At 49.5% G+C, this 21197-nt stretch overlaps 1 protein-coding gene across 3 annotated transcripts in view; it reads left to right on the top strand.

The window, feature by feature from the left end:
• LOC119170524 (uncharacterized) overlaps positions 1-21197 on the top strand; it is a 304114-nt gene that overhangs the window by 183234 nt on the left and 99683 nt on the right. For all 3 annotated transcript variants that reach the window (XM_075887194.1, XM_075887193.1, XM_075887192.1), the window contains 3 exons: positions 6996-7397; positions 8281-8643; positions 11975-12170. In XM_075887194.1, the coding sequence (XP_075743309.1) occupies positions 6996-7397; positions 8281-8643; positions 11975-12170 (961 nt within the window). The remainder of the gene's footprint in view (positions 1-6995; positions 7398-8280; positions 8644-11974; positions 12171-21197) is intronic.

Genomic DNA, 21197 nt, shown 5'->3' with positions numbered 1-21197 from the left:
AACGAGTTATATATGAGCATGTTTACAGAAACAGGAAAATAGTAGCAATGACGGCGCATGACGCCGATTATACGAGATAGTTTAGTAATAATATGGTTCACGTGATCATCCCATGTCATGTTTTGTGAAAAATACACGCCTAATGATTTAAAACTTTTGACGACTTCAATTTCTAAATTATTTAACGATAGCGCACATGTAGAATAATTGTCGCTGTTGAGGCAATGTATCACCCGTAAATCGTTTCTTAGTATACATCTGCTCGAAAAGAAAACGTCCCTTTACAAGCGGCCCTGGTCTCGATTGTCCTGGCAAAATTTATAAGACGCAGCTTTATTGTACAGGCTGCAACTATGTGCTACACCTACTGTCTAGCCTACCTATGCATCTATGAGTCATTTGAAAATATAAATGAAGCGGGCGTATAAGATACATAGACCCCACGGACACCAGCGTTGCTGCCCTTAAATTGGCACCGCACCAACCACAAATGGTGCACTACTGGCAGCCCACACGGGCTGAACGAGGCAGCGTGCCCAGTCGACCGAAACTAAAGCGGACCATATAACACAAATGGTCGCGCAATCGAGCTCTTAAGACCCACTGGAGAGGCTTCGCTACCCATAAGTGCCAGTCTCCGCGGCTTGGCGCTGCCGTCGTCGTTGTCTCTTATCTCTCTTAGGATCTCGGCTTTCTCAACGCTCCATGCGGCGCGTGGCTTGAATCGTTCGCCGCGTATCTGGCCGCGTATCGCCTTCTCGTGTTCGTCAGGCGCCCGCTCGCAAACTCTCGAAACACTTCGTCGATTGTTACACGAGAGTAACGCACGCTGCAGGCGCCGCCACGCCTTTCTCTGTTTGCCACGCTCGTGGCATTCACTCTCGCTCTTATTATTATTGTAATTTTCAGCGCGTAATCGCGGCTTGTACGTGTACCTGGCTGGCTCACGTAGTGCGTATACACTCGTGCTCAGGACCGCATCAACTCTGCTCCCTGCGCACGCTCGAATGCGTAGGCTTCTGCGCGGACGTGGGTTTCTAATGGGCCTCAAAACACTCGCGCGAGGGCGTTCGTGTAACGCTCTTCTTTACTTTATCATCCCGGTTATGCTATATGACTTCGCTGCCGTAACCAATTTGGCGCACGCCAACGACGTGCTGAAAGTTGACCGTATCGGGAGCTCGTAAAGAAAGCTGTCAGTGTGGTAGGTATGTATTACATGTCGCACTGAAAGAGGAGGGGGTGGGCATTCTTTAGTTGCATCGTATGTACTGGTTTTCTCCTGTGGAACTTCGTAAGCATTTGGTCATGCCTTTGCCCTCTTTAGGACGGCTCCGATAGGAATAGTATGCAATAAATTGTGAACACAAAAAACAAGGTGGCTGTATACTTACCCTCTAATATTTGAGTAGAGATCGCATAGTCTTCTAAAATATTATAAAATTACTTAACGAAGTTGGTGTATTCTATGCCAATACTTATTCAATATCTACAAGATTCTGCTGTGCACGCGAGATAGTGTCCGCATGGCGCCCGAATCGACCAAGCTGAACTTGTACGTATTGGTTTGTTGATCGAGCATCCAATCAAGGGCCTTCGCTGCTCAAAGGCTTATGCCAACCACTTTGTTGTGTAAGTCTAAGCTATGTAAGTCTAATTTACGAAAATAATATATTATGTGCGTCAAATAATATATTATGTGCGTCAGACGTGTGGAAGCTAGGCTTCCTATAGATAGTCGAGCGTGGCGAATGTGTCGCGGTGAAAGTACACCACAGCTTAGTGTGGCAAGTATAGGCCCAAGGCAGGCTACACTCTTAATAAAAAAAGGCAGTGGTGCTTACAAACTTTGAGGTAGTAAATTGTTGTCGCAACATTTACTACATAAGTAGTAACTGCAGGTAGTAGACCACAGACATTTACTACCTCTGGTTGCTCCTAAGGCAGTAAACGTCTGCGGTATATACTACCTGCAGTTACTACTTAGGTTGTCAATGTTGTGACAACAATTTACTACCTCAAAGTTAGGAAATAGCACTGCCTTTTTTTTTTAAGATTGAATAGTATATAACCACATACGGTCACGTGCAGAAACATCAGCAGCGTCGGCTGATTTCCTTCAGTGCCCGGAGCAACCCTTCAGATACAGCAACCCGTTATCACCTTCGTAACATCATTAATTCTCTACCCGTCCTGCTGTGTGTGTACGCTGGGACACGCCACGAAGTTTTCCTGTTTTCGGGCGTCTCAGATTAACTTTCGCGCCGTAGCTGGACGCAGCCCTGCTGGGCTAATTGGTTCTTCGCCGCTTCGGAGCTCAGCGCGGCGCCTTCAGGGTGTCAAAGGCGCAAAGAGCGTCCGCAGGCGTCGTTCTCGTCGGCGCTTGTGCGGTAACGCGTCTTCTCCACGCGAGCGGACGCTGAACTCGCTCAATTATCGCGCGGCGTCTTCGAATTTCCGAGTCCGCCCGCCGCACCCCCCCCCCCCCCCACACAAAAAAGAACAGATGTCCGGGTGCACGAGCCGCCTTTAATTAAGATGCTTCCTCTTTTCCCTACGAGTTGTTATATAATCTCCGTGTCTAGTGTCAGTCCGCACGCTCCTGATGTTGAACAGAAGGGCCATATAAAAGAGCCGCGTGTGTTTTATCTAAATGGCTAGTGCTTGCGTTCGCACTGCGAGATAAGCGTCCCGGAAAACTGGGGTGCTTTGGTCGTTTAGTTGCGTTTTGTCGATCTCTTTTTCTCTGGCAAAAGCCCAGTGATGTCATTTATTAACCATGATTGGTCAAAAAGGTGTACATGAGTGGTAAATTTCACTTTCACATTTCGTTACTTCAGTAAAAGCGCTAGCTGATGTAAATCGTAAAGCCATTGAAAAGGCCGTGAAATATATTGGCACAGTCAACGAAAGAGGCTATAGCAAAATATCTTGGTGCCATTTCTGTTTATACAAGCTTGCCAATATTAGTGGTACGTGTGGCAGGCAATGTTGGCTAGAGCCATCTTTGCCAGCATTGGTCCGTCACTGGTTGGCAACATTGAGGCAATGTATTTTTGGGTGCATCACGTGCCCATACTCCAATATTGGACCAAATTTTGAGCCAACGTTGGACAACATTGTGCCCTTTTCTACCGAATGCTCGTCTGCTGCCTGGGATTGTTTAGAACGAGCTAAGATTGTTGAAATATTGAGCAGGGTTTTTCACTGTGAATGAAATACACGTTGTTTCTGTCGAACTGTTCGTGTAATGCTAGGCTTCACCGTTATGGTGTTTACCTGCCGCCGGCCAGCCAGGAGCTGATATTGACATATTCGCAAAGGTTATAGCTCGTGTGTTAAAAGGCAGATTCGTTGTTCTATCAAAACTAGACTTCGCCATCTCTCCTTTCGTACGACCGCTAATTACAGTACGTCAGTACTCGCTAAATTTGCTCCCTTGTCCCTGAAGTATACCGTTTGGACCGGCTCTCCATTTTCCCCCTGAACATCATAAAACATGCCGGCACTTTTCACATGCACCACGACGTCTGATTATTTGCTGATATTACCTGTGCGTATACGCATATACTCTTAGATTCGTAATTTGAACTCGCGGATCTTGTTTACAAACACGACAGTGCAAACACATTGTTTGTCCAATACGGTGGAAGAAAATCTTTCTTTGGTGGTGCATGCACTATTTAAAGTGAAACGTGCGAAGGTATTTTTGACGAACATGACACGTATCGCACGATTCCGTTGTGCATGGCTAGAGACATTGAATACATGTACGTGTGCGTTGTAATCCAAACCTTACCGTAGTTTCTCTGCCTGTTTGCGTTTACATAACTGTGTTGGTATACAGTCGCGAGTACGACGAATAGTAATTGTACGTGGTTGCATCGCTAATGCACGCACGTCGGACGCTGCCGGCGACAAAAGCTGCGTTTTTCGAGCGCGCGCAGCGCTGCGTGTTATGAGGGAAAAAAGGCGCCCCCTGCTGATTCCCTTGCGCGGGCGAAGAGGTAATTGGGTTATGCGGAGTTCGCGTTTTACGCCCGGAAACAATTTCTCTCGCACGCAGTGTGTCGTGCCGCGCGCTGGCGGCGAAATACTGAGATTACGTGACTTTGAAAACGCTTCCCTTTCGGCGCCGCGCATATTCACCGTTGGTAGCCTTCTGTAGTGATCGTAAAGGGCCGCGGTAGACGAGGTTGGCTCCTGCTAGAACGGCTGTGCAAGGGACGAAAGCGTTCAGAACAGATGAGTGCTTCGAATGCTAATTGTTGGTGGGCCAGAACATGCATTTGTTTTTACTATTCACGCAGTGCATTGCTACATGTGTTATTTCTGACCGTGGAGATGACTGAAACGAATATTGAGGGCCGTCGTAAAGTAACATTGGTAACACTTTCATATATGTAAACATACTCCGCTGCAAAGTCGATTTTTCCATCTTTTTTTTTTGTATTCTCGCTTATTTGCGGCGAAGGTATTGTTTCACTGCGTCAACGCTTCGCTGTAAGCAATGAAACACCGGCATTAGCTGCACTGTACGGCTATATACAGTCATCGCAACAAGCGAGAGCAGGCTCTCTCGACATATTATTCCCCATATTGTGAAGCAACATCGTCATGTTTGCTCTCCCCTTTCTGTATACTTTTAAGTCTCCAATGTGACTTTGTGTGCACAAAACGCGGAAATAAAAGTTATATTTTAAATGGAACGTTTTTGAAGTGACGTATAGCGCAGCGAGTGGCAACACCACTTTGTGTCGTCACTGACGCGTCCGCAGCAGGAACGTTTAAAACTTGGGCCTTTAATGGACGTATACTCATCGCGTTTCGCAAGTGGGTTATAGCATATGATGAGCACACACGTCATGAACACTCACACACACACCCCAACACGTACACACGTTTGTCGCGGCTGTATCACGTTGACCCTCCCCCTCGCGGGGCTAAGAATGTCGTCCGCTGCATCACCAAATAAAGTCTTTTTCACTCACTCACTCACTACACATGATATACGCCTCTTACCTCTCGCAAGGCAAACAAACTTGCTCGTGCGACATCTATGCAAAAAGGGCACTCTTTCATTTCGACTGCCCAGAGAAATAATTTCGTTTTCCAAGTGACGAGGGGAGGGGGGGGGGGTAACCGAGATGTTGAAGCAAGGACATGTCACGCGCTCAGCTCTCGTGACTCGGCAGCTATACAAGAGCCGAGCAAGAACACACATACACGCACACAAAGGTATACGCAAGCGATACATGTGTAATACTAGAAGTAGGAGGGGAGGCTCCCCAAAGAGTTGGTATAGCGCGTCGCTATATACAAGCTACGCCCGCTCCGGTGACCACGTTAACTTTGCTGCGCCGTTTCAACCGCAGCTTCCGCGAGCAGAGGGCAGAGAGGAAGAAGAAATGTACGTGTTGTTTGTGGAATGAAAGCCAACCCCACCGTGCACCCTCCACGAGTGTTTCGTGTGTGCGCACGGTGTGGTGCACATCCGCGCTGCGCAATTATGAAAAAGCGGGGCGGCGACGAGTTTGCGTGGACCCAACACGTAAAACCCCGCGCATGCACTGGAGCTTTCGCGCGTCGCATCGACGAAACCGCTATACAGCGCACCTTCGTGCAAGCGGGGAAGGCGTGTTTTCCTCTTCGCACGAGTCGACACACCGGCGCGCGTCGTTTTTCGTGTATAATTTGGCTTGTCGCGGCCGGCAGGACCCCAGCTCGCTGGCCTGCACAGTTGGCCTGCTTGTTTGTTTGTTTGGTTGCTTGCTTACCCGGCTCGCTAAAACTGGGAGTGCAAGCGTGCGAGATTGCGGTCCCCTTGCACGGTCCGGTCCTGCCGGCGCGACGCTAAGAGCACTTTATCCGAGCGTCAGCACTTTTCGGTCAACTTGCTCGTTTGCGTGTTTGCCCGCGTGGCCATATACGCAACTGTCAAAGTGGCTTGCCTCTCCTGTTTGCCTCCGCCTTCACTGCTGCCCGCGAATCTTGTCCGGAAACTTTGGCTTACTGCTTCGGTAGGCTAAACAGATTAACACGTCTTTGCGAAATTTTCGCTTTGAAAGTTCGCTCGCTGTATAGCACGGGTTTCGTGAGCTGTGTGCCTCGGACAACGATGCGTTACGATTACAGACTTTCCGTAGTATCTCTTTGTTTGGCGCCTGAGCCTGATACTAGTATTTTTATAGATTGCGCAAATGTAGTCTTCGCTTCGTAAAAAAAAAAAAAAAAAAAAAAAAACACATGTATCTCGGGGAAAAATGCAATTTCGCTTGCTTTGTAGCCTGTCAGCAAGCAGTGAAGAAACTCAGTGCTCAGTGCTTAAGGAAATGATTCTCGGCTCTTCAGATCCAAACAACTGTAGATGCACGTGAAACGGCATGCAGATTGAAAATAATGGCCATGTATGCTGTAGAATTGATTGCTTTAGACCCACTAATGTTGAGGCAGTATCGAACGTGTACGTTTCGTATATGCTCACTTTCATTTTTAAACTATTGTCCTCTCAATTCAGCTCCGGTCACAGTTCTCGTCTCAGTGCCTCTCGCTACTTCTATGGGATCTCAAAACATGTAAATTTAATCTTCTTATAGCTCCCTGAGAAATCGGGGCATGCAGATATGCACTGATAATTACTTACTAACTGAGCTTCTGTTCAGTATTGCGGAAACAAGCAAATAATGAAAATAAACAATGTACACGCGCTTAATGTAGAGCAGGGTGCCCCGGCTTACAGTCTGTTCCTGAATAATAAACAAACGAATGCTGGGGCTCCCGAAATATATTCAGTTGATCGAATCAACATAAATGAAAAAAAAAAAACTAACGCAGACCATACCGATCTATTAACAGGTAGACAACAACAGCGCCCTCATTGTCATCTTCCCGTATGTGCAACTCGATGTGCTGTTTGTTCGGCAGTATAGAATGTGTGCTTTCATCGCATTCAGGCAGTCACCTCATCGTGCCGTGTATTTTCTCTGCTGGCGCAGGAGCATGTCGTCTAAGCGCAAGAGTCCGCCCACCAAGCTGTCGACGGACGAGCTGCGGAGCGAGGAAGAGCAGGAGGAAGACGGGGCCCTGTGCGAAGGCGCCGACGCTGACGAGGAAGAGGAGGAGGATGACGAAGAAGAGGACGACGACGAGACAGCCGCCGGCCGGCTCAGGCTGACCGCAGCGTCGTGCAGCGATGGCGAAGCGCTGCTTTCCGGCCGCGCTCTCATGGGAGGACCGCCCGATCAGCTCATGGAAGAGGACGAAGACGAAGACGTGGTCGCGGCGGCGGCCGACGAAGACGGGGAGTACGACGAGCGCGCCGTCGCCCTCGACGAGTTCGACGAAGACGGCCGCTCCGACAGTCTCGGCTCGGACGCCCTGGCGCACAGCCCAAACGGGTTAGCAGGCTGATTACCTCCTTACAGACGATTCCTTTCGCGAATCTGACTATCGCAGGGAGGAAAAGAACTGCCGCTTCGGTATGGTTTTGGTAGGGATCGGGACAAGTGGTATTGCCAGAATGAAAGCCTCCGAGATGCCTCTTTCACCGTGCCATGGCGTAGGCGCCCTTCACATAAAAGAAAATCTGCGAAATGATGCGCCTTATAGTCTCGGAAGCTTTTGTTACCCGCAATACCGTTGCCCCGGTGCCTACCGAAACCCTACCAAAATGACGGTGAGCAGCGCAGAAAAACAAAAAAAAAATAAATAAGTGGGTTCCCTGAGAACTGGGAACCGCCACGGTGGACCTTCCCGCTTATGCATCTGTATCGGTAGATAACGTTTTAACGATTATCCCGGAGTTGTTAGCCTTGTTCATTGCCCGGCTTGTTACTCGAGGTGTCGGTTGTTGACCGTTGTGCATATTATGACCTTTACACGCAAATAACACGTTCAATCAAGTACACATGTATACCTCGCAAACGTTATTATAGGCGAGAAAAAAAAGCAGTGAAAAGAGACTTCGTAAGTTGAATATTTTGTAAAGTGGTCTAACAAAACAGGCTGCGTTTTAATAAGAAAAGTATTAAGGGTGTACAAATTTCCCCCTTCTAATTGTTGTAATAGCAGAGCTGCGTTTAAAACATGAGACTGCATAAGTAAATCGAGAAATCATAAAATAACCGTTAGTTGTCTTCGTGAGACAACCATAGATCGTCTCTTTATATGTCGTTTGCGTCACTGACGCGCGCAATTAACGCCGTGGTTCCTTGTTAACCGGCTCAAATGCCTTACCTGTGGCCAGCCGACTGTGCGCTGAAAGGGCTTCGGTGCGTGCAGGAATGCGTCCCATCACGGAAACTACGCGCCGGCGGACAGACTCCTTGGTTCCCGGCACACAGACTCCGAGGACTCGGACGCGTATGGACCGGGCTCGCCGGCCGAGAACCTGACGACGATGGCGTCCATGGTGTCGCCGGTCGCGCACCAGCCGCACAGGCGTCGACAACAGCCGCCGCACCAGCACCACGCGCAGCAAAGGACGCCACAGGCGCCGCCACCTCCGCTGCTTCCCTCAACATCCTCCGAGGGCGGGAGACCCAAGAAGTCCATGGACGACGTACTCAAGAGGCTCACTTCCAAAATGCACACCATCGCAACGCTCAATGATGGAGCCTCCTCCAGGGCGCCGGTTGAACACCGGTGAGTTCTGGACTTTCGGTCTTATTGGAAGTATATGGCTTAGCTTTAGGAGGTCTTTCACGCGGCGGTGTAAAGTTTCGATATGCGTAGTGGCAGGGAACCTAATTAAAACACATACGCCACACAGGTACAATGTGTTTCGCCCAATAGCATTATTGGACGAACAGCTCAACAGCTTAAGCGCTGGCGCTTTCTGACGCTGTCATTATTTCGACAAACAGCGCTGATGCAGTTACGCGCGTTTCAATATTCTTGTGACTACGTGTGGTGACCTGTTCCTTTAAAAAAGCAAACTGCAGTCAAAAGTCTTGTCAAACCAGTGATTTCAATGTCTGATCGCCCTGTCGCATCGCATGTAATCGACAAAGATGGTCTGTAGTTTTTGTGACAGAATGCTGTAGCCGTTTACGGTAGCATTGATACGTATTTCTATGTGTAGCAACCATTGCAGACGCAGGCAATTTCTACACCGTTTCTTTGTGTTCTTTTTCTAGTTCCTTAACTATATCTTCTTGTCTCCCGTCTTGGCAAGCTGCTCAGCACGCCAAAAGTTGGGACACCTGGCATAACAACCATACCGCTAACTTGAACACAGTGTTCTTTTAGAATACGCGTCGGCCGGTGAGCTAACAAAAGCCCCCAGGACCTCCGCAGGTTGCCTAACGTAGCAACTAAAGATACCTGCGACAGGAACACGTGCCAGACCCACGTAATGGTGCCCGTGCGCCTGCAACCACATCGGTTCGCGCAGAAAGGCTGGCGAGACCGAATAAGGACCGCGTGGCCACCGCCGCGAGAGGAAGAGTAAATTGGTTCCGCGTTGATGGCACAATAGAAAGGAGTAGGACTGTAGCGTGGCGTCCCGTCGTCCTGCGCCAATCTCGAAGGCAGGGCCCTGCAGCGTGGGAGGTGGCGGCGGCGGCAGCGACGCGTGCAAGGCGAGAGATAGCGACAGAGGAAGGGAAACAGGCGAGTGGTGAGAGAGGCTGCGCTGTTGTGGTTGTCCTGCGCAGGGCCCATTGTCTCGTGACCAGATTGGCGCTCGCCGAAAAAGGCCCGGCCTTCCTTCGGCGCACGCGCCGACGCTCGCCGCAGCGCGTCGCCGCCGACAATGCCTGCCAGGGCGGTGCTTCCCAACAATGGGCCGGGCCTCCGCGGAGAAGACAGCTTCTCAGGAGGTGGCTCCGCCGTCGACGCTTCTCTCCTCTTCCGCGCTGGCTTCTCCTTCGGCCTTCCCTTTGTCTGCGCATTCTCTTTCGCGGTAGGCGGTCTTGGAACAATGGATCCGCGTCGGTGGCGAGCCGATTGTCGCCGGCGGGCCTCGCGTCGTCGTTTCGATTCGTCGCGGCCCGCGGCCACACAATGGGATGGCGGCCCTCTTCTCTATCACTGGCTCCTCCTGCGCTGCGCGCTGCACCACACGACTCGCGCCCGCCGCTGCCGTCCTGGCGCGCATTTCGGGTGAGCGCGAAAGCGCGAACAGTGTGACTGAAAGCGAGCATGCGAAAGATAGCTGTAGCATTTTGTTGGCTATCGGGTTCAACGGATTAATCGCCGTGTAAGCCACACCGGTTTTTAAATCGTGACCCAAAGCTTTAGTTGCGTTTTACTGGAATGTACGGCAGGGCTGCCATTACTGTCGTAAGATTGCTTCCATGAATAGCTTGTCCTTGCTCACTTTCTGCGACGACAAGGTCGTGTGTACGATCACTGCTTTGCGTCTCTCTCTCTAACTATACTCTACACTTACGCGTACTTTCCATTTGATGTACACGAACGACATAAGGCATAGAAATGTCTTCGTGTAAAAGTATTGTATTAATTTGCACCACACGTTCAGTTTCTTAACGATTAAGTTCTGCATTTATTGATTGAAGATCAATTAGTCATACTCCGATTCTCTTCTTTCTCTCTTTCGGTTTTTTTCATGAATGCTCAAATCCTAGTGGCGATTCTTCGTGTCACACGTCATACTTAATTTTTTTGCCTTACAGTATTCGTCATTTTGTGGCAAGCCTAATGATAATGAAAAAGCGGCATTGACATCGTCATTCCTGCCTTTTTCTAAGAACGTACTGAGGTATAGTCCCTAATTGCACTTCAAAGCTTCACTTCCTCCCCTTTGCTGTGAGCGAAGTGGCGGTTATTGCCTAAAATTATAGGTCTAGTAAACGCGCGAGAATGTCGTTGCCCACTGCGGCAAGATTTATTGATGTGTGCCGGTTTATTCTTGTTGTAAGGATTGTATACTTCGTTTCTGAGGCAATCGTTAGAAGACTGGACACAGGTATAACTTTTATTAGCATTGCCTTGCAATATGAGTGATATAAAGCTCTCTATAATGAGTTATTCAACACTATCATGAGTGATCATGAAACAGGATTTGAACTTGATTGTAAAGTATATTCCGTAATTTCAAAAAACCGACCTGTTTATTCCCCTTTGCCTTTGAACGTCGATAGAAAAGCCGCTAAATAAATGAGTCGCATAGTCGTCTCTGCACTCCTATAGGAGGATGGCGTTTCTCACATCCTTTATTTCGGGCTTGTTTTTACGTGACGCCATTCATTTTGATAAGTGACTATCTGCAAAGTGCATTCTTAATTGCATATAGGAGTGTTACGCAATCATCACACCGTCCTTCTGTTCCCTTACTATTGCCACTCAGGTTCGTTTGGCTCCTGAAACCATCACCCATTGACTATAGGTGCTTAGAACGCGCGGATTACTTGGACGGTTTCTTGAATGCTTTCCACTCGTGTCAGTAAATCTGTTTCTGTATTACGCTGGCGCACCATTCATAATGTAGCGATAGTGAACTTATTGGTTCCTGTACTTTGTCGTACTTTTATTTATTTATTTATTTATTTATTTATTTATTTATTTGTCTTTCTGTTCGTCTGTGTATATGCGTGTTCGTTGTACAAGATTAGATCATTCTATCCTTCGTGTACAGCCTTATTTCGCCCCGAAAACCCGCCGGCTGTGATGTATTGCTGCAGAGAGCCCAGACGAATGAACAGGTCTTGGCTAGATATAGGCGCGCTTTACGAGCAGATATCAATGCGGACTGCCACGTTCCGTCACGCACACACACGTAGACAGACAGACAAACGTACGAATGCACTCAGAACGCTCAGGCGTCGCCGTATTCAGTGTGCATGATGCGTGGGTCGTATAATGCCGTTTCTTCCGCAGCACGCGGCTCTTAATTGTCGGTGGCCGGCGAAACGGTCGTATGGCGCGAGTACGGTGTCATGACGAAGAAGAAGAGAAGTCGTTTGCTGGCCAGCTGTGTGTGTGCATGCATCTTCGTGTTGATTTCGCGCAGGTCCCGAGGTGGAAGCAGCGGCGCGGACGGCGATCACGGCGGCCGGAGGCGTGTCACGCTGCAGCTGGAAGGGGAGACACTGCGGCTCGCATTGTCCGGCGGCAGCCTGAGGGACAACGAACGCCGGCTCACCGAGATGATCAACCAGCTGCAGCAGCTGCGAGATCAGCTGCTCGTGCAGCAGAGGCTCCAAATGGTCAGTGCACGATACCCAACGAACTTTACACCTATGTAATAATGTTTCGTACATACTGTAGAACATTTTCGATACGTTTCCGTTGCGTAGGATTCACCGATGCCAAAGTTCGCGTTATCTTTAGAGGGTTTGGTGCTGGCGACCCGCAGTCTCATGGTCCCCGAACTGTTGCATGAGATCGCGCTTTCCACACTTTCGTCTGTACGCCAGGCGTCTAGAGTATGAAGGAACGCAAGATCTTGGATACGCGAGCTGCTTTCTTTCCCCGTTACTTTGTCTATATAGTACATACCCAGATTTACTTATTTAGAAATGTATGAATCAAGGCTGTACTCATACATGTCTACCGTGATCTGACGAGTCGGTGTAGTGCCGGGCCCTGGCGGTCGACAATCCGTGTGCTCGAGGCCTAATTAGCGAGGCGTCGCTAGCTCTTTACCTTCTACTCCGTATCATGAGCATTATGTTGTGGTAGAAAATGTGCAAGTTGTCTTGTTCGGGAGGCATAAAGCATATTATAAATTACAAGTCTATACAGCAAGTGACTATGCTTGAAGCATTATCAACTAAAAAAAATCGAAACAGGGCTTGGTACGCGTACGTGCGAGCGTACTGCCTTGTTTTATGTAAGCAAGTTCCATGTAAGCAAGTTCCATGTAAGCAAGTTCCATATAAGCAAGAAAACCCACGGCTGCCGAGGGGAGAGCCTTAGATTGCATAAAATATACTGAGGACTGTATGCATAGCATGACACATAAACAAAAAATGCTAGTTATGTCATTCAGAAATGAGTCGAGCCATTGTACGCGCAAACGGCGTAACCATGCAAGTTGCATCAATCACTTGAGCAGCCGAGATGCATATATACCATAGCTCAGGCAGAAGTTGAATTTGGAGGTTCTGTAATACAACACGTGTGTGTGTTAAAGCGAGGATTCACTGCTAATTGCTGAAATAACACAAAAATATGTAACTACGAGAAAACAAGCGGCAGCATACTGCGATTGCATAACATTGTCATGTGCAAGTTATCTTCCCGATGCGCAACGAGATGCGCAACGAGTGACTTTTTGCGTACAAATGACACGTAAGAGACATCGATTCAACATTATTCGTACATATGTAGACGATATTTAGAATGCGTGCTGGAAACGCTTCTTGACCATATGCATTTTACACATATACACTTACTGTGCCGGATCTGGCGCATCTCTTGTTTTATTTTTCGTGCACCCTGCCCCCCCCCCCCCCATATTTGGGCCGTTGTTAACGAAGCAGTTCGCATCTTTTATTAATTCATCCAATTTTGCTTATAAAATTGCGAGAGATGCTGACGAACTACCTTGACCGATAGCCTACATTGGCTAGTGGTAGGTTTATTGAAGAATACGTCAAGCTGGTTAACAGACCAAACGTGTGTTAGTAATAAAATTTTACAACAAATAAAAAATAAAGGTATGTAACAAGGCACGTTCATAATCACACCACTACACCTTTTTGCAGGTAAATAAGCAGAATACACTAATGACAGAAGAGAAAAAGAATCATTTAGAAGTGAAATGGACTGTTTAGAAACCTTTTACACTTTCCAAATAAGGTTCTCGCGAGTTTCAGGAATGTCCTAAATGCTATAAGTCGAAGGTGGCTTGACCAATGACACTGACGAAGTAAAAAGGTATCGGTTCACTGCGTTACAGAGGCCGAACTTCGTAAGCTGTTGGCGTGGAAGCGCCAGCCGATTCCTGAGCACGCCGACCGAGAAGTGCCAGCCCCCCTCTTTGCGTTTCGCTGCTTGACGGAAGTGCAGCGAAACGACCGCGCGCGTAACCATCTCCGCGGTTTATTTGCCTTGGCGACGGCCCGGGACGTGCGGCTGTCTCGAAAGCGCGCATCGCGGCGAATGTCACTTCGGCGAGCATCGGTGGGCGCTGTGTTGCTGCGGCAGTTCGCGTTTGCTCTCCCGCGGCTGGGAGCTCATGGTCTCACTCCGGTAGGACAGTTTCCCGAAATAGCCCGTCGCGGCGCCGCGCTCGCTTTGCGAGCGCCCGTGGCCAAACCTCCCTCCGCGCAGGCGAACCCTTCTTCTCGATGCCGGTGTTGTGTGTTGCTTGCATGTGTGCGTATGTGTATGTGCCTTGGACCAGCGGGTGACAGTGACTCGCGCGCCGCCGCAGCCTCCTCGTCCTGCACTGAGGTAAAAAAACCTGCCAATGGACGCCCCTTTTGTGGGCCTCCTATAGGGACTCATTTGCCTCTTGGCGGCTTTTAGTCTCTCGCTTCGCGCCTGCGTTTTCTTTTTTTCTGGCACTAGCATTAGCGGCTCGTCTTCCGTAAGGATAGCGAGTCGGAGAGCCTGTCAGGTTTTCTTTGCGCTCGCTGTTCACTGGAAACAGTGCTTTGTGTGGGAGGTTAGCTTTTAGACCAGTGGGCCGTTGAACTGTTGAGAACGCACTGACGGGCAAACTTCCGCGAGATTATTGGAATGTCGCCTGCATTGATATGCGTGCTTGTGTCCCTGTCCATATTGACGTTTTGTACTCGTGAAAGGCGGGTTATTAAGGGACATTGCATAGGGTGTGTTAAGTTTACTGATTCCTAGTTTCACTACAATTCCTAATCATAACAGAATACTCGCGCGGTATGACGTGGGGAGGCATGTTGGTCTGGTCCTTTGCTGTTTTATTTTCATTGGGCCAAAGAAAAGCGGAAGTGCGAGTGAGGTGGAAATAAAGAGCGATTGAGTCTCACGCACGTGATACACTCACTGCGTTTAGCTGCATGCTGCAATCATTGACTGGTAAAAGCGGAATTTTCTAAATGCTTGGATTAAGCGAAGCCCGGAGATCTTACGCCTAGGTTTCAAGCTGCAAAGCTGGCGCGTGATCCTCGTCTTGTTACGCTAGATTGAACAAAAAAAATTTGAATCGGTAACTTCAGCTGCGACGGTTCTCAACGAATTCAATACGCCAAAAAATTAGTTGGGGTTTTGCGGGGCAAAACTACGATGTCATTACGAGGCACGGTGTAGTAGAGAAAATTTCTGCCACCTAGTGTTCTTTAACACGCATAAATATCGCGCAGCATACACACGCCTCCCGCGTTTTACCTCCATCAAAAAGCGACCGCCGTGGACGGGAATGCGGCCCGACATGCGTGCAAATCATACATTCGCTACCTGCGTAGTAGGAGTTCATCACCAGAATTCGTTCACGCTCACAGAACACTTCACTTAACTCATCCTCCCAACTCCTCCTCATCCCAACTCATCCGCAACGTATGCGAACCCTCGCCATCCAGAGTCGCTCTCCGCCGGCAGGTTCCTGCCACGGTGGGCTAAGTGACAACTTTATCACGACGGGGGGATCTGTATGTGTGCCGCGATGAAGTTCAAGGTACAACAGAGAGCGAGGGAGACCTGGGAACCTGCGGCCGACCCTCCTTGAACGGCGTATAACATTCGCTCTGGATTCTGTCTTAAGCCTCCTTTTTCTCTTGACTTCCTTCACGCGCGTCAAGAACAGCGGCGCCGCGACGGCGTTGGGGGGAGTTCGAGAACTTAGCTGCGCACGCGGGCTCGAAAAACGGCGGCATATACGTCATTGTCATGGGTGCCGCCGCGCTTCTCCTGTACGCACGGACGTACACGCAACGTGCATTAGCGTCACCCTTACCGCACAGAGGAGACACGTGATACAAGCGCGAGTTATTCGCCTAGGTCAGCGACCTGGATGCCTCGTCGCGCACGGCTACGTGAAAAGAAAAGGAACCTACCGCCGTTGCCTTCTTTTTTCCCGCCGGTGCTGCTACCGCCGCGCGCTCGAGATGTGCTTCCGGTCGCCTTGGCGGGAAAGGATGATGAGTACGCTCCGCAACTTCCGGTCTCTGCCGACGCGACGCACCGCGAGCGCGGACCTGCCCTTGCGTAGTGCCTTGCTAGCTGTGGAAAGGGCTGGGCGAGGGCAACACAAGGGTTGAAGCGCCAGCATCGCCTCCTCCGCGAGCGAACCTGCGTGCCACGCGGGAAAGCGAACACCCCTGAGAACACATTTCTTCCGCGCACCGGTGTTATGCGCTTCTCTCTCCGTCTCCTCCTCTTGGCAGACATAGCTTCGGAACCCGGGTTCTTTCTATTTTTTTTTTCTCTTTGCCTCGCTGCCTTCGGCTTCCTGTTCTCCTTTAAAATTTTTCTTTCGCGGTGGAAGTATGTACCACAACACGCGCGACTGCTTGCATAAAAGAAAAAAAAAAAGTCCCCGGTCGCGCTTTTAATACGCGCCGCCGCAGATAGGGCCCACGCAAGCGAGCAAAGAAGCCCCGGGCTCTGGTTGCCCCTTTCTCCATATTTTAAATCTAGCCGCGCCCGGGCTCCCATGCAGCTCTGCATTCAGCTTCGCTGCAACTCTTCCTATTTCCATCGTGCAGGCGAGCTTCGAGTGCCACTTTTTTTTTTAATTTTTTTTCCTAGTCCCTCCGTTTCCCACTTTCACTCCCTCCTCAGTGTGCCTACTAGATGCCTCGACCTGGCCTCACTTTATTACCGTTGCCTTGCCCCTCCGTTCGTACGTCATGGCTTTTTTTCCTCTTTTTTGTTTCTTTCTTCTCGTGGTGCGCCTATTTTTTGGCAATGATTGACGCGCGCGCTTTCACTGTCTAGCTGTTCACGTTCCGGCTTGTTTGTGGCTTCTTACGCGTTGATACATCTTTTAAACCTCTCGTCTCCAGCCTGAGCGCTGGCATTCGTTGCTGCTTGTATTTACTTATTCATGTTTTCTTTTTTTTTTTTTTGAAGATCGCAATCATTCTGGCACCATAAGGACCGGCTGGAAGTGGTAAAGGGATGCGGACGCTCATATTTAAGCGTGTGCGCGGTAATTCATAGACTGCCTTTTTATTTTCTTTGTCTGACAACTGTTTTATTTTTCTCTCGTTTTCCCTCCTCTCCGTCTCTCACATACATACATACATACATACATACATACATACATACATACATACATACATACATACATACATACATACATACATACATACATACATACATACATACATACATACATACATAAAATCACATGCATAGGTGTGCGCAGAATCCCATTCCAGAAGGGGGCGAAGGTTCATCGTTGCACCCCCTCCTCCCTATAATACGTCATTGTATGAGACAGACTTTGCGGCCCCTCCCTATTAAGTCAATGTATGGAGCAGATTTTGCCCTCCCTTCTTAGATTACTGGGGGGGGGGGGGTGCATTTCTATAATGCACACGCCTTTCATGGCACGGGCATGTTTGCGTGCGCATTTTCTTGCATACGTCATCAGAAGCGCTCACACGCCAATGTCACTAACGTCTTTTTGTAGACGTACATGTGCATTCATAGGGTTTATTGCTGCATGCATATTATTACTATAAAAAGACGTAGAACAGTACCAGTATCCCTTCAAGACTCACCTACGGTAGGTAACTGTGTCAGTGAAATTGTGCGCACTTCCCTGCACGCGCGTGCTCGCGTTCCTACGCACGCAGCGACACACAACGGTGCGCGCACGATATAACGCGACAGCAAGTTGCCCCTTTCGCAACTGTATGCTGTTAGGACCGGCGCCAGGTCTGACAATGGATCGGCGTTCCTTTTGATGTTCCTTTTGAGTCGCCAAACGGGTTGGCGGCCTGTGTCCGCCATGTATTGTTCCCACCTGGCCGGAGGGTGCGGCGTCCTGCCGCCGCGGCGCCGTGAGCAGTTCGGGAGACCACCGGTGCAGCTTCTTCTTTGGAAGATGACGGCGGCGGCGGCGGCCGGGAATCGTCCCGCTAATTGAACGAATCGTTCGGCACCATTTGAAGCTTGTTTACGGCGGCCCTTTCGATGGATGCAGTCATCAACTTCAGACCCCTCGCCCAGCGACACACCTTGACGGGGGGGGAGCCGCGTTCGTGCCACATGACCGTGCGGTGACCACGCTTCAGTTTTGAACGTTCGCGTGGACCGTGCGTGCTCGTCACCCTCGCGGGTAATGTGTGGTCCGTGATTGGACGGTGCCCTCTGTACGCGGTCCCCGATCTAGGGATCTGGGGAGGACAGACCCTTTATAATGAGCCCCCACGGCTCATTCGGTGTGCTTTTTCGAGTGGAGAGCTCGCCATGTACGAAGAACGCCACTATATATCTAAACTTTCTTATTGACCTCTCTCTAATGTAAATAAACGTCTGTTCTCTGTTTTCCCATATAAGCATTGCTTCTCGCTATAAGGGACGAGTCCGATGGGAGCCAGCTACCAACGACGAGACCCACAGGACTCAGGTCCCAACAACTGGTGGCAGCGGTGGGATCGAGCTCATCGACCAGGAGGCAATGCTGAGACCTGCTGTCTGGAGGACCTAGAGTCGGACAAAACTGCTTCGTGGCATCACTGACAACACTGGAAGGAACGCGTCCGAATTCATGACTGCATAGGGTGAGTGCACTGCTTTTCTTTGCTGAGATATCACCAGGCTTTGCGTAGGATTGTAAACAAAGCAGTGATTTGGTAACGGTGGACGGAAGTATTGATAGTACGTCAAAGTTGTTTAGTTAAAAGAGTTAGCAGCACCAAGGACCGCCATGAATTTGAAGGGACTAAAAAAGCCAGAGTTGTTAGAGTTGGCCCGAGAGCTGGGCCAGGTAATTGCCGAGACGAAAAGAAAGCAGGAGATCATTGACGCCATCGAGAAGATCGGGGCAGATGACGAGGAGCTGAGCGAATGCTTGGAGGCTATTACGCAAAGGAAAGAGGAGCAGAGGCTCCGTGAGGAAAAAGAGGAGCAGAGGCTCCGTGAGGAAAAAGAGGAACAGAGACGTCGTGAGGAAAAAGAGGAACAGAGACGTCATGAGGAAAAAGAGGAAAGGGAAAGAGAACGTATCGATCGTATGGAAATGAAACGCCTAGAAATTGAACTAGCAAAGGCTCAATCAATGAACGGAGCTAGCGCAGTGGCACGAGAAAGAGAGCGCCGAATGACAGATTTGATGCCATCCTACGCGGTAGGAGGGGACATGGGTCTTTTTCTGGTGCACTTTGAGCGCACGTGCGAGAGGGAAAATTTTGCTAAAAACACGTGGCCCCAGCGCTTGCTTACGCTGCTGCCGTGTGAAGTAGCTGACATTATAGCCCGTATGGGTAAAGAAGACGCAGACGACTATGACAGAGTCAAAGCGAGTCTGCTCAAAAAGTACAGACTGTCAGCGGAGGCGTTCAGGCGAAAATTTCGTGAGATCGAGAAAGCCAAAGACGAGTCATACCCAGAGTTTGCGTACACCTTAAAGGTAAATCTGGAGGAATGGCTTAGAGAGGAGGGTGCGCTTGGCGACGCGGAAAAGACTCTGCAGTGTTTTGCGTTGGAACAATTCTTTCGGCGTCTACCTGAAAACATTAGGTACTGGGTTCAGGATAGACAAGGAGTAGATACTATCACGAGAGCGGCAGAGCTCGCAGAGGAGTACGTAAATCGCCGTGCCCTCGAAGGCGAGGATGTCCCTAGGAGGGAGATTAGTAAATATCGGGCCGACAAGCCTCCGCGATGGACAAAGTCGGGTCGGTATATGCCGAAGGAGGGTTTAGACTCCAAAGGAAGCGGTGATGAGAAAAACAAGAGAAAGGAAGAAGCACCCGAGAAAAGGGCGGAAGGGCAACAGAAAAAGGCGTTCGAGGCCAAGAAGCCGATAGTTTGCTATAACTGCCAACAGACGGGGCATATTTCTTTGGGTTGTAAGAACCCGAAAGTTGTGTTAATGTCACTCTGTAGTAATGACGAAAACATGAAATTGCTAGAGCCATACATCCGAGACCTAGTCGTGAACGGCCAACCGTGCCGCGTGCTCCGCGATTCGGCCGCCACTATGGATGTAGTGCACCCGTCCTATGTCGAGGAGAGTCAGTTTACAGGAGAATGCGCATGGATAAGACAAGCAGTAGAGACAAACAGTGCATGTCTCCCAGTAGCAAGAGTCCGCATCGAAGGCCCTTTCGGTGTTCTAGACACTGAAGCTGCCGTTTCGGCACATCTCCCAGTGCAATACCCGTATTTGTTCTCAAATAAATCAGAGTACTTGCTGCGACAAAAAGGAATTGGGTTCAGTGAGGGTATCGTACAGGCCTTAACTCGATCCAAAGCAAGGGAGCTCGCCGCTCAGACAGTTTATAAAGATCCGGTGGCAGACGAAACAGCTTCAGCGGCAGAGCCTTCTTTACCTGGCACGAAACTGGACCACCCTATAATGGAGCCTCAAAACACAATATCTAAAGAAAGATGTAAGAAACCGGATGAATCCGAGGCATCTCGAGAAGTAGAATGCACTATAAAGCTGTTAAATGTAAGTCCTACAGAACTGATAGTGGAACAGGAAAATGACTCCACTCTCCGTAACCTAACGCCAGACGCGAAGGAAGGGGTGGCTAAGCAAAACATTCAGTTCACCAAGAAGGGGGGCGTCTTGTACAGAAAGTACACGAGTCGAAAAGGAGTTCGGTTTAATCAGCTAGTCGTACCGTATCCTTTCCGCAAGGAGCTGCTGCACCTGGTCCACGGAGGTTTGTGGTCAGGGCATCTCGGCATCAAAAAAACAAAAGAATGTTTGTTACGGGAGTTTTACTGGCCCGGCTGCTTTCGGGAGGTGGAGGCATTTGTAAGAAGCTGCGACACGTGCCAACGCGTTGGCAAGCCAGGGGATAAGGCTAAAGCACCTATGAAGCTGGTCCCCATTATCACAGAACCGTTTCGCAGGCTAGTTATAGACACAGTGGGTCCACTTCCTGTAACGCAGTCCGGGTACCGGCACATACTCACAGTGCTCTGCCCGGCCACGAAATTCCCGGAAGCAGTACCGTTAAAGGAGCTCAGCTCGGAAGAGGTAGTTAAAGCGCTTTTATCTATCTTTGCACGTGTAGGCTTCCCTGCAGAAATTCAGTCCGACCAGGGATCTGTTTTTACAAGTGCACTAACCTCGACATTTCTAGAAAAGTGTGGTGTTAAAATCATCCACAGTTCAGTGTACC

The sequence above is a fragment of the Rhipicephalus microplus genome, chromosome 2 (assembly GCF_043290135.1).
Source record: "Rhipicephalus microplus isolate Deutch F79 chromosome 2, USDA_Rmic, whole genome shotgun sequence".
NCBI classification, from domain to species: Eukaryota; Metazoa; Arthropoda; class Arachnida; order Ixodida; family Ixodidae; genus Rhipicephalus; species Rhipicephalus microplus.
This window is presented reverse-complemented; position numbering and strand designations above follow the sequence as displayed.